Source organism: Urocitellus parryii, chromosome 4 (genome assembly GCF_045843805.1).
Source record: "Urocitellus parryii isolate mUroPar1 chromosome 4, mUroPar1.hap1, whole genome shotgun sequence".
Lineage (NCBI taxonomy): Eukaryota > Metazoa > Chordata > Mammalia > Rodentia > Sciuridae > Urocitellus > Urocitellus parryii.
Genome location: NC_135534.1, coordinates 202,796,642 through 202,810,030, shown reverse-complemented (window position 1 = coordinate 202,810,030; position 13,389 = coordinate 202,796,642). Strand labels below are relative to the sequence as shown.

The following is a 13,389-nucleotide window of genomic DNA, read 5'->3' as shown; positions in this document are numbered from 1 at the left end:
AAAGCGCCACGTGGGGAGGTGCGGTAGTTCAGCTAGGAGGGCCCCCAAGGCTTCTGTGGGTGACAACACAAGAACTTCAGGAGTAGAAGGCTTAGCTGAGGAGAGCTCAACCTCATCAGTGGACTCCCCCATGGTAGGTTGAACTGGTGGTCACTGTGGGCAGGTAGGGGGTGGCTGGAGGAAGCAGGTCACTGGGGTGTACCCTCGGGGTTCATATATTGTCCCTGGTGAGTGGAGCTCTCTGCTTCCTGGTGCCATGTCCTGAGCTGCCTTCCTTTGCCACAGCCTCTGATGTTCTGCCTCACCCCAGGCCCAGGGCCAGGGCCAGGGCCAGAGATGATCTAAATATGATCTGTCCTAAAGAAACAGATGAGTGGCAAAGGCAGGGAGGCAGGTGCGTGGCTGTCATGCATCAACCAGCATCACAGAGTCAGTTCACATCCTTCTCCGTGGCAGGGAGGTTTTAACTGAGGCCCAGGAGGGAGAAGGATCTACCTGGAGCCCACAACTTCAAGGACAGTGCCAGTCTGTCCATCAGTGAGACAGACTCCAGAGTCCGGGGTCCTCCACCTACACCATGTGGCCATTTGTCCCAACAGAGGTGAAGGCGGGAATTGGGAGGTGGAACCAATGGCTCTCCTTCCACTCCTGCCACTGCTGGCCTTGGCCCGCCCCTCCCCAGCCTCAGCAAGCTGCGCTGTGCCAGGTGTGTGCACGGCCCCGGACAGGTCACGCTGGCTGCAATGCAGACCTCTGTTGCAGCCTGCCCTCCACAGGACCGTGCTCCCTGAGGGATGGTGCTGGTCACCATCTCTCCCGCTGGAGCCTGCAGCGCCTGACCCTGGCTGTGTGGAGGGAGCGCTGGCTTCCTTCCAAGTGGGATCTAGGATCAGAGGCGGTTTCCTGCAGCGGGCACCCTGATGCTCACTCAGGGTGTGGACTTTTCAAGAGGAGGAAAGGGAACTGTGGGCAAGGGGAACGGCAACCCAAACTCCTGGAGCCCCGAGAGAAAGGGGCACCGAGGGGAGACAGGTGGGGTCTGCAAAGAGTCTGAGCACTGGGACACAGGGACTGGCCTGGAGAGTCAGAGTGGAGGCCGACTGTGGACAGGACGTCCTCTAGAACCCCACGCACCCCAGCCACGACAGAGCAACACCAGCCCTGCCAACCACACTGGCTTCCTTGCAGAAACTGACAAGCTAATCCCAAAATTCGTGTGGCCACTCAAGAGACCCAGAATGGCCACAACAACCTTGAAAATGAACAGAGGTGACAGAGTCATGTGTCCCATCTCGAAACTTGCTACGAAGCTCCAGTAATTGAGACTGTGCAGAGACCTAGGGGATGGAACCAGGTCCAGAAAGAACACGCCGCACTCACGGTCAGCGCCACTCCACATGGTGCCGACGCAATCCAACGTGGAAGAGTAGTCCTGTCAACAAATGGGCAGGGACAACTAGATCGGTCCAATATAATAAAGCTGGACCCTAGCTCATAAAAATTAGCTAAATATGATCAGACCTAAGTGTAAGAGCTAAAATGATAAACTCTTAGAAGAAAACTTAGGCGTAAAACTTGGTGACCTGGGTGGGATTGGGCAGTGGCTTCTATGACACTAAAAGCACAGCCACTAGATAAGCAGAGCTCCAGCAGGGGTGGAGTTCATGTTTCAAGGGCACCATCAAGAACATGAAGAGAAAAACCACAAAATGGTAGAAGATTTTTGCCAATCATCTTCTGTTAAGGAACTTCTACTTAAAATACTCTTACAACTCAATAACAAAAGACAACCCATTACCAAGTGAGCGAAGAATTGTAAGGGATGTCTCTGCAGAGCGGGTACATGAGTGGCCAACAGCACCCCGGGCACTAGGGAGGTGGAAGTCAAGACCACAAAGAAACCTCACGTGGCCTCCACGAAGATGGCTGGAAACAGAAGGACTGACGGACAGCTGTGTCAGACATGGAGAAGTCAGAGTTTCACGCACAGCTGATGGGAACGTGAAATGGTGCCACTGCCCTGAGAAACAGCTTGGTGTCCCCTTAAAAGTGAAGCACAGAGATGCAGTGACCCAGCAACTGGGCAGAGACCCGAGAGAACTGAAAACATGTCTATTCAAAAACCTGTGCACGAACGTTCCCAGCAGCATTGTCATAACAGCCCCAAAGTAGGAACGACCGAAACCGGCAGCCGAGTGAGTTACCAAAACGGGACACCCGTCGGGTGGTGTGTTTGGCAATGGAAGCTGGAGCTCGGGGCCATGGTGCCACCTGCTCCGGCCTTGAACACGTCCCGCCGAGGAAAGAAGCCAGACACCCAAGACAACGTTCCACCCACAGGAAACACACAGGGTAAGCGAATCAGTTAGAAAGCAGATCTGAGCGGCCGTCCAGGAGTGCAGGGGGGGCGGCGAGGGCTGGAAGCAGTGGACAGCCTTGGCTAGGGGTCCAGATTTTCCTTTGTGGTGATAAAATTGAGAGTGGTCTGTAAATATTCTAAAAAATCACTGAATCGTACTTAATGGGTGAATTAAATGATGTTTGAACTGTATCTTAATAAGGTTGTTAAAAAAAACCCCTCTGCATAAATATATGAAATCTATCTGCACAAGACAGTGGTACTGTGATTAAAAGTGGCCGAGACAGACTGGAGTGTGCACCTGGTATAGTGTGCACAGTGGTGGGAGGCACTAGGGACTGAACCCACGGGCGCTCTATCACTGAGCTATAACCCCAGCCCTTTTTAATCTTTATTTTTACATGGGGTCTCACTAAGTTGCTAAGGCTGGCCTTGAAACTTGCCATCCTCCTGCCTCAGCCTCCTGAGCTGCTGGGATTACAGGCTGCGGCACTGCGTGGGTTCCCACCTCTAAATGTGCGTGTGAGACTTTGCTAAATTCTTTGAACCCTAAATATTTACTAGAACTCATTTTTTATATGCAAAATGGGTGTAATGATACGGATCTCTAAAGAGGGGTCTTTTGAACATGAAACGCTGTCAGGGAGGTAAACCCCAGGGCTAATGCATAGCAAACACACGGTCCACACCAGCCAGGGAGAGGGTAGCTTGTATAACATGATGACGACACTAAAAACAACCTGGACTTTCCACCGAGAACTAAAGAATGAATATTAAAAAGAGAAAAATTCTCTCTCTCTCTCTCTCTGCCCCCCTCTCTCACTCTCTCTTTAAAAAAAAAAAAAAAAAAAAAAAGTGAGAAAGTGAGGCCACTGAGAACGAAGATAAGGCCAAACGGCGGGTTCACCTGCTTCACTGAAACAACAGTTGCCGTGGGTCCACACAGAATGCCAGCAGGAAAATGACAACAGGCCAAGGTGAGCCCAACTGGGACCAGCACAGAAAAGTGGAATGCGCATGACAAAGAATGCGCATGACAAAGAATGAGAACTGAGCTTCTTCATAAGTGACCCGGGGTCACGCAAGAGGCCGAGAGGGTGTGCCTGCTCCTCCTTCCCTGCTCCACCTGGTGGGCACGGCACACCCAATGAGAACGAGGAAACTCCAGTGCCCAGAGCTTTCTAGCTCTGCCTACCACCACCGCCACCAGACCATAGGTGCCCAGCGTCCCAAGGCAGCTCTGTCCATCAGCAGGTCACTGATGCTCAGTGCTCCTTGGTGGTCAGGGTATTCAAAGCCAGCTCCCGTGTGTGCTTGCCCGGGGTTATTCTGGTTCTCACTGGTGTTGTTGGCTTTCCGAGCCCCCAGTGGACACAGGGCTGCATGTGAATCCCCCGGGCATCTTTGATTCTCCTCTTGAGCTCCTGGTCTCGGGTGGAGCCTGGCTTCAGCAGCTCGACCGTCACCAGCTCCGCACTCTGACCTGGCTAGGCCAGCTCTGGGGCCACCCGCTGAGGGAGAGGGGCCTCTGCTTACTTACAGGCTGCCCAGGATCTCTGCCAGCCCTGGGGAAGCAAGGAGGACGCACGGAGAAAGCAGCAGACACTGTCCATGGGCACACAGTAGGACCTCCTAAATGTTTCCAAAGAAAAACGCACACAAAAAATCCCTCAGATGCCACTTGGGGGAAGAAGACTCGTGTGAGAAGCAGCGCTAAAGGGAGACTCACGTGTGTCCACCGTCTCCTGCATCGGGATGAAGCCCACGGGCAGCGTGTCCTTGATGTCAATGAGCTTCATGTCCACTAACACGTTCCCCAAATGACTCTTGGGAAGAAAGAGAGACACAGACTATTAGGCTGAGCACGCCTGCAGCAGGTTCGCCATTTTGGCTTCAAGATGCACATTTAACACAATGACTTGTACAGCTTTACGACAGCAGGTTAATTAGAGGAGGTGACACTTAATGTTCCCTAGCGGTTACGAAGGGACTCAGTGGCTGCCGGGAAGGAGTTTCATCTGCAGAACTTCAAAGCTATTCACTCAGACTGGCCTTGGTTAGCCAGGTGGGCCACCCCGCAGACGATGTGGACAGAACCCAGCAGAGGGCAGCTGTGCACACCAGTCCCTGGGCCTGGCTGCCACTCAGCCCTGAGCACCAGATCTCAGGGCAGTAGGTTTTAGAAACAGCAGATTCCTGGGCACCTGCACGGGAAGAGCTGCACCTAAACTGAACAGGGAACCCATCAGACTCCTGAGCAATCACCAGCCTGCTACCGACACACATTTCGGTCGCTAGATACATTTAGCAAAATCCCAGGGATCATAAACTAACACGGCTGCCTCAGCACCGCACGTCTTCTAACACGACACGCCCGAGGGCCTCTTAAGCTCCTGCTTAGTGCTGGTATTTGGGGTCCACAGTGCACGGTTTCCGTAACCAGTGTGGACACATCTTTCTGAGACAGAGCGCCATTCTGTACCTGCAGGAGAGAATGCTCTTGAGCACACTGGCACTTGCAGCCTGTACTTCATGCTGGAAACAGCCCTAAAGAAATCTGCCCTACAACTTAAACACACAGGGCCACCACTGAGGTTCATTAACATCCTCGGAGTCACCCGCAGCCTCGTTCCCCTCTCTCTAGTCAGAGTCAGTTACGGAGGGAATGATGGGTTCCCATCCCAAATCTCTCCTGTTAGGATCCCAGCAATACACCCTGCACCCTGCTTCCTGGATGTGCCTGGCCCCCGAGCCCAGCATGAGCACACTCTCCGTGCACTTCTCTGTGTCCCTGGACCAATGTCCAGGTAGTCAGCGCATGACTTTAGCCTCGGCAGCAATCTCTCAGGCTACTGTCCCCATCGTTTAGTGAGGAAGGGTCTTGGCCCCACTGTGTGCAGGGCCACCTCGGCCTGCACAGTGCTGGGCCTGTGAGAAGCCACGCGGGAATCCTCACGCCCTATCTGAGCCGCGCTCTCTGGAGGTGTTCTTTTCCCTCATGTCAATCACAATCGTGTATTTGTGGGGCTGTGTGCTTGATATCTGCCTCTCCCCTGGGGTTTAAGGACCACAGGGACCTCTGCTCCACAGCAGATCGCAGCCTAGCATGGCGCCTGCTCACGGGAGGTGCTCACTAATGATTCACTGAATAAATTAATGTGTTTGTACTTTTTTTTTTTCTTTTTGATACATTTCTTTCAACTCTGTGGGTCATGGAGTCAGAAATCAAACTGGATTTGCTTAGAGGGCAAATCTAAACCATATCATAAAAATCATGAAAGTATGTTTAACAAATGCATCATAAATCAAAAGCGAACAAATAAAATAAATTCTTCAAATTGAAACACGAAGGTCAAGTGGCTAGTGTAACCCACAACCGGTGTTTTCATGGCCCTGCCAGCACCAAGCCCTTCTCCCTCTCTGCACCACGTGCTCACCAAGCCCGAACACGACGTGGTCTCAGGGAGCGGGGCCTCAGGAAGACAATGCACAGAGCGGCCCAGTGAGTGCAGAGGGGCCCGCGCTGCATGGAATAAATCTCTGAGCTCGCAGGAGGGGTTTGAACCGTTAACCTGACTCACGAACATCAGCTGCTTCCAGAATCGCCTGATCTAATCTATCATCATTTTTTTTCATGGCAGTTGCTTTTCCACGTCGTCACTGCTTTCTGCATTGAGGAATTAACAACCGGGCATGTTTGCTACCCCGTAGATGGATGGGAATTCATCAGTATCCTTCTCAAATGTCTCCTCCTTGACAAGTTGGGCTTCCAGAAGTCAACTGCAAACCACTTAGCGACCTCGCCCTCCACACTCTCTACAAACGTCCCCGGTCATAAAACCAGAGCATCAGTGGTGCGGCCATTAAAAGGAGCCCGGGAGAATCCTTCCGTGCATGCAAAATGGGAGGCTGCACCGTGGATGCTTCCGCAGCCCAAGTGGCCCTCCACACACAGGGCTGGGGCTGCCACCGCTCAGGGTTTAATACGGTAGGTCTGCGACACCATTAATTTTGCTTGTTCCTCTCCCCTCCCCCACCCGTGCTCTCTTTCATTTCCTCCTCATAAATATGAAGAACGTATTCCCAATCCTTGTTGAGCAAATGATTCATGCCAAAAGCCCAATATGCACTGACTCAGGGTATTTATATTGTCTCTGGTAGCCAGTATTTGCTAGTATACTGTAATTATTTTTGACAACCTTGCATTTAAGGTAGCCACAGATAACCAACTTAATATTCAAATGTTCATAAATCCTTCTGTTTAATATCCTCCCTACCTAATCTATGTACATTATTATTACAGGTAATGCAGAAAGTACAGGGCATGAAAAGTGCAATTAATCTCGATCCTTCCCCAGGAAGCAATGTCACTCCAAAGCCAGGTTTCTGTATTAATAGCATTATTGGGGGAAAGGAATTTAGGTTCCAGAGGAGGCTCCCAAAACTCCTACATTGGGAGTCTCGAGTCGCCTAATTAAGACTCTGCCCAGTCTGGAGATCCCACACCCTCCTGCACGGCTGTAAAAACCGCACTCTGCACAGCCCTCGCCCACACTGCGGGACCAAGACGGACGACTGTAAGGACCAAAGCTCACCCGGCCCCTGCCTCACTCTGGGGCAGCAAGTGGCCCCGCCACCTCCGGATTTGATCCCAAACCAAATTCAATCTATGGATTTGATCATTTGGAACCCATACAGGACCCATTCACTCTTTTTCCAAAAATGAAACGCACCTGCTCTCACACTGCTGGGGGCGGGTGGGGGCTGCTCCCGCTGCCCTCGGCCTCTCCCTGCCCTCGGCCTCTCCCTGCCCTCGGCCTCTCCCTGCCCTCGGCCTCTCCCTGCCCGTCGCACCAACGACACACAGCTGCGCAGTGACCAGCCAATAGTGAGAAAAGCAACACATTTTCTATAAGACACTTATTCAAGACACCCAAAACAAACAAGGCCCTGTGACTTCTTTGTCATGTCAAAGTCCAAGGAACCAAAAGTGATCACAGAGCTGTGACCAGGAAGGAAGACCTGGGAAGCAGCAGGGGACAGAGGGCATGAACAGTGTTCCTTCAAGTCCTCGGGAGCCTTGCTTGCAGCCCCAAGCCTCAGTAGCACACTGACCTCCTGCAGGAAGCAGCAGATGGGATGGTGGACAGAACAAAGGTGACAAAAGCTAAAAATAGAACTAGTTTCAAAAAGAGTGTAGGTCATGCCCAGGGACAAAGGGCAGGAAGAGCGCCCTGGGGGTGGGCAGTGAGGAAGCTCTAGGATGGGTGCCACCCCCAGCCCCATGAGCCTAACATCTGGAAAGGCAATGCCACCTCCTGGCCTGCTCCATGGTGTCCCTCAGGCCACAGTGAGCCCGAGGCAGCCGTGTGGACAGGCTGCCAGCTCACGGTGAGGCGTCCCCCAGCTCAGCTGCTGCCTTCCTGGTATTGAAAATGTGTTCAGAAGATTTCCAGCACTTAGTGCCAGGACTTTCCCTACTCCATTATAAGCTCAGTACATTACAACCAGCAAATATGTTGCTCTTGAAGGTGGGGAAACCTAACCAAGTTCTGAACACATGAGGAGCAATTCTCCCAACAAAAAACAGGAACGGGTGGAAGAGGGTGGAAGCCAGAGAGCGGGATGGCCCACCTGTGGCCACACTGGAAAGGACACACCCAGGTGCGTGACATGGCACCAGGCTGAGGGCTATGATGGAGAGGAAGACTCCTCCCTGCCCAGGCCTCTGGGTGACGGTGTTTGAAGTCATTGTTATGGTTTGGTTTTGTTTTTTTAACCATGAACATACATTACTATTTAGCAAAGTTTATAAAAATAAGTTGGTAAAATGTTTTAAAAAAAACAAAAACATTCGCATTAGAAAGAGAAGTAACTATGTGGGCCAGCAATAAACTTCCCCACTGAAAATGAGAATCGGGCTGCTCCCCACCTGAGGCCAGGGAAGAGCGTGGCCTTGGACAAGCCTTAAACTCAACTCTCAGTGTCCGTCTTTATGGGGAGGGCAATGCTGAGGGACTGGGTGAGGGGCCAATAAGGCAGGCCTGATGCGGGGGAGAAATAACAGAGCTATTTCTCTCTTTTCTAAGCCGCCCATTGAAACACCTTATTGGGAAAGACTTAGTAGGGATATTTAAAGTTTCCTAATTCATGGATCCAAGTAACAAAACCCAGCATATTAAGAGAAATCTGCATAAGTGAATACCTATCGAGGAAACAATGGACAGCTAATGTCCACAGAGACTCAAGGGGCAGTCCCTTTGGGAACCAGGAGCAGGTAGGGCAGGTCCCCTTTGAGTGGGGCTGCCATTTGCTGGCCAGCATCAACTCCAGCTCCACTGGAAGGCGGTCATGTCCACACCACCGTGATCTGTCACTTGAAGGAAAGTAGGCAAATGAGAGCTGTGAGAGAAATTCCTTTTGAGAACACACTTTAATGGAATTCACTGTGCACTTGGGTACATGGTTAATAATACTGTTAATAAATGAAACCCAGTGCTGGCTGCCGATTCTACCCAGTTCACTAAAACCTCAGATAAATTAATACAGCAATGAAAGAAACCACAACAAAAAATGAGGAAATTCCAAACAGGAATATAATTATCTGTGCCCACTCAGCAAATAGAAACCCCTACACTTACATTTTCTTTGGAAAACGATCTTGTGAAACACAGGTATCTGGTAACCTTGGACTTGAACAAGCCGTCTTTCCAGAGGTCAGCGTCCACACCATCTGCCGTCTGTGCCACCTGTGCCGGAGAGACGGGGGAGAGGATCGCAGGTGAGACAAGATGGAGCTGAAGGTGTGCACGAGCCGCTTCCTCTGTACCTGTTCCAATTAACACGGCCCCAAGTCTCCTGGCATCTCATTAGTCCGTTTCACTAGGCAGGGGAAGAGAATTTCCAAAAGGGGAAAAGGGAGAGTGTGAAAAATACAACTTCTAAAAATACTGTCCCTGGGGAAGCCACTGATTAAAGACACCCTGACAAAAATGGTTCTAAGGGAAAAGAGCCACTTTATTGTAATGAACCAAGAAGGGCTGGGGTCAGTCAGCACATTGGGGTGCTCATGACCACTTACTCGGGGTGTAGGGTGCAGAAAAGCCCAATGGGGTGTGGAATGCACCCTGCGGGGTGACTGGCAGCCTCCTGCCTGGGCGGGGCCAGCAGGCATGTTATTCAGGGGGTTCTGCTGGGGACTGAGGGGGCACAGGTCAGTTACACTTGCTTCCAAACTGTGTCTTCTTGGAACAGCCTTGAAAGTGGAATTCAAGGTCAGAAACGCATCGTGATTGAAAAATGAAACCAGACTCGGTGTCCCCTTCCTAGTCTCACTGGAAGCCATGTCCTCTCCTGCAGCTGAGGGAGTTCTCCTGCAGGGAATGCTCAAGGGTGAGGCCTGGATGTGCCCGGCAAGGCGGGACAGGGCGGGGCTGGCCTGGGTCCTTGCATGGTGTCCTTGCTGGGTGAACAAGAGGCTGCAGGAGGCCCGATGGAGGAGCAAGAGGCCTGAAGGAGCCTCTCCCTTCTTCCTTCCTCTCCAGGCTGCCCCATCACTAGATGGCCAGGGCTTGGTCTGCGCTCTCACCCAGCTGCCAATGTGACCACATCACATAGCCTTGCACCCCGTGGTCAGCATCACAAAGGGGGCGTCCAGAAAGCCCGGGGAGCAGAGCCAAATGTGGGACACACAAGAGGGGATTGGAAGCCATTGCCTTCTGAATGCTCTTTGTTGTGTCTAAGGTTTACACGGGGATCCAGTCCTGGATCTGACACGTTCCTGACAATGCTAACAAGCTGCTGAAAGCGGCTCCTCTCCTTACACAAGCCGGCCCCGCCCAGCCCATCCCTGCCCACTGAGCCGGCCTACCCCGCAGTCCACAGCCTCCACCACTGTAGGCCAGGGTGGGCCAGACAAGCCTGGAGCCTGCCCCAGCCGCCTGGGAGGCTGCCTCGGAGGAGCTAGAAGGCAGCTGGCAGCAGAAAAATGCTTGGTTTTCAAACTAAACAAGTGTAAATTAGCAATACACGGAAGGGAAAAGACTGGTCCGGATGCTAAGTGTGCAAGTCTCTTTGACCTGAAAGCGGAAGGAGGACTGGCGTGGGGATAATGCTCCAAGTGTGTGTGTAGCCGTCCTCCAGCCCCACAGGGAGCCACACCCTGGGACAAGACGGGGCCTAGAGGGCATCTTCCTGGATGGCCCGCAGCAGGATTCCAGGGAAGCACCACACACAGCAGCTCCCCACTTGCAGCAAGGTGTTCCCAGACCTTCTTCCAGATCTAGTCACCAATGGAGCTATCAACCCAGTCCCTTTCCCCAAGTCAGGCAGACCAGCTACAAGATCAACGCCACAGTGTGAGGAGAGGTGCCCTTGACTGACCCAAGGCAGCATCAGAACCCAGTGTGCACACCCCTAGGGCACCACACAGAAACCTTCAAACCCCACTGTCAGGCAGCAGAGCCCAGGAAGGGAAGGCTCTGGGGGGCTGGGGTACAAGGTGGAGGACCAAAGGCCCTACAGGGAACAGACAGACCTCACCTGAGCCCAAAGGCTTCATCTGTCCAGGACTAGAAGCTTCCCCAAGACACTGCTTGCCATTTCACCCATGGACCAAGCACAGTGCCTGACACAAGTGGCTCAATCAAAACCCCCCAGAGAAAGGAATGAGCAGCCGACCACCTGAGCAGAGCCCAGAGTGTGCAGCCACGCGCCTGCTGGCTCCCCTAGGTAAGGCAGCAAGCACACTTTTAAATGAAGCTTCCAGGACTGAACCCCTGAGCTGCATGGGCATCTGGGTCCTCTCTGCCTCAGGGGCTCACCCTCCAGCCACTTCCCAAGTGGCCATCCATGAGGCAGAGACCCATGCTAACACTGAGGTCACTTTTCCTCTGGCTAACCTCCCTGTTTCCTGCCTTGTTCCCTAACCATTTGCTCTGTCCAAGGCTGCTGAGGACCACAGTGCCTGCAGAGCCTGGCACGGGGCTCACATTAACCCTTGCACGCACACACACACACATGCTTGTGAGAAGCTCTCACTTTTCTGGCTTTTTCCCCAGGGTGCAGGAACCTGTGAGGAGGAGAGGCAGGTGGGCTGATAACCAGGCGGGGCAGATCTCTCCTCCCTGCCAACATCCCCACAATGAACAGTAGCCAAAGCAGGAGCCTGCCAAAACCAAGAGCCAGAGAGGAGCACACCAGCAGGGCCGGAACCGTGGAATGCGCCAGTGGGGGCCCCACAGAGGAGGGGACTATTACAAGGGCCCACGTGGCTGATGCTCAAGGAGGAGGCCTCCAACCCGAAGCCCAGGCCCAGACACCACAAGCGTGAGGGTGGGAAGCAGGTCTGAATTTCGGACCCCAGTAGGTGGACCAGACCAAAGCAGCAAGATCCCAGTCCCCGCCCCATTTCTGCAGAAGGACTGCAGAACCCCAGCCCGGCGGGGAAGCAGGTGGGGGAGGAAGTGCAGCTCTAGACTAAAGACAGGGGGTTGGCTGCACACTGGACGGTGCCCCCTCACCATGCCTGGGGCTCACTGACCTCCTTCCCACTTCCCAGTGTCTCTCCTAAACGCCGGACATTGGAAGCCTGGTTACTGAGAGGCTGAGTGTGCCGGAGGTGGACCAGCATGGACTCTGGGGGCGTCCCCTACAAAGGTGCCCCACCATGCAGCCCACCAGCTCCAACCCACCAGCCAGCGCCTTGCCCCTAAATGTCAACTGACTACCTGGCTCCGGGGGGAAGGTTCAAACATGAACAAAAATAAAAAAGAGAACTGGAATCTATCACAGATGACAGGAGGAAACCAGAAAGCTAGGGATGACCACAGGACAGTGGAATCCTTGGGAACAGTGGACACACAGCATCCCACAAACAAGAAGAGCACCCTGTAAAGACTTGTGAAAGAGGAGCCCTGGGAGAATGATATAAAGAGATGAGAAATTTAAAAAGTAAAATAACTAAAATTAAAAACTTTTAAAACCACTGAAAGAGAAAGTTAAGGAAATTTTCCAGAAGGTAAAATGCAAACATGAGGAGCGAGATGAGGGGAAAGAACCAAGAAGGTTCTTGGGGAGCCAGCCAAGTTCAGAGAGAAGTCAAGGGAAGAGCGTGAACCTGGCCCTGAGAGGTCCTGAGTGGTCCAGCCAGAGAAGAGGGAGCCCCACCCCAGAGCAAAGCAGCAAATCACCCCAAAACCACCTACACACCCGCAGAGGGAGTGAGCAGGCGCCCTACAGCAGAGGTGGAGTCAGATTCATCATGCTTCAGCCACAGGTGCAGCTAAAAGAAAAGACGTCCTCCAAGTTCTGAGGAATGCTGGGGTTCCACACCTGAGCCACTGTCAGGTGGCTGACAGGAGGCTCAGTAGAGGCCCGTGCAGATGTGCATGCCCTTGGAAAGGTCGCCTCCAGGGGCTCTCTTAGGAAGCTGCCAGGGACGAGGACGCAGAACCTGGGACTCAAAGGACAGGGAGGAAACCACCAACTCCAGGAAATGGGGCCCACAGGGCAGCAGTGAGGAAGGTGGCACACCCAGCCACAGGGGATTTCCTGTGGAAGAGAAGTCAGGGCCCGCCACCCCTGGGGGAGGGGGTATGGATCAAAGGCCCGGTAAACTGCACTTAAGCAGCTGGAAGAAATAGAGACAGGCAGGGGACAAAGGTGTTGGTGCTTTTAGAAAAGAGAAAACAACAGGCATAAAGTGACTGAAGGAATATCACTCACTTCAGTGGCACCAACGGTTTGCACCATCAGCATTAAACAGGGAGCCTTACCTCCCCAAACTCCGAGCCGCTGCCGAATGGGGGCTGTAAGAGGAGAAAGGCCTAGGGTAGGCTGAGTGAGAAGCGCAGCACAGTCGAGCTGCTGGGGACATGCAGATAAGGTGGCGGAGCAGGAACGCTGCGGAGAGCTGAAAGTCACTGCCCAGGGAGGGAAGCGGCAAGGGGCCTGGGTGGGCATTATCTTTTCTCATAAGCCTTTTGGTGCTCTTTAGTTTTCCAACTGTGTGTGCATGCCACTTTGTAAAT

The 13,389-nt window shown here is 52.9% G+C and overlaps 1 protein-coding gene across 3 annotated transcripts in view; it reads right to left on the bottom strand.

Annotated features, from left to right (window-relative positions):
• The window catches only part of Mvb12b (multivesicular body subunit 12B), a 164,512-nt gene that overhangs the window by 96,316 nt on the left and 54,807 nt on the right, over positions 1 to 13,389 (bottom strand). For all 3 annotated transcript variants that reach the window (XM_026386449.2, XM_026386450.2, XM_026386451.2), the window contains exons 3-4: positions 9,001 to 9,108; positions 4,089 to 4,185 (exon numbers count right to left, since the gene is read on the bottom strand). In XM_026386449.2, coding sequence (XP_026242234.1) covers positions 4,089 to 4,185; positions 9,001 to 9,108 — 205 coding nt within the window. The remainder of the gene's footprint in view (positions 1 to 4,088; positions 4,186 to 9,000; positions 9,109 to 13,389) is intronic.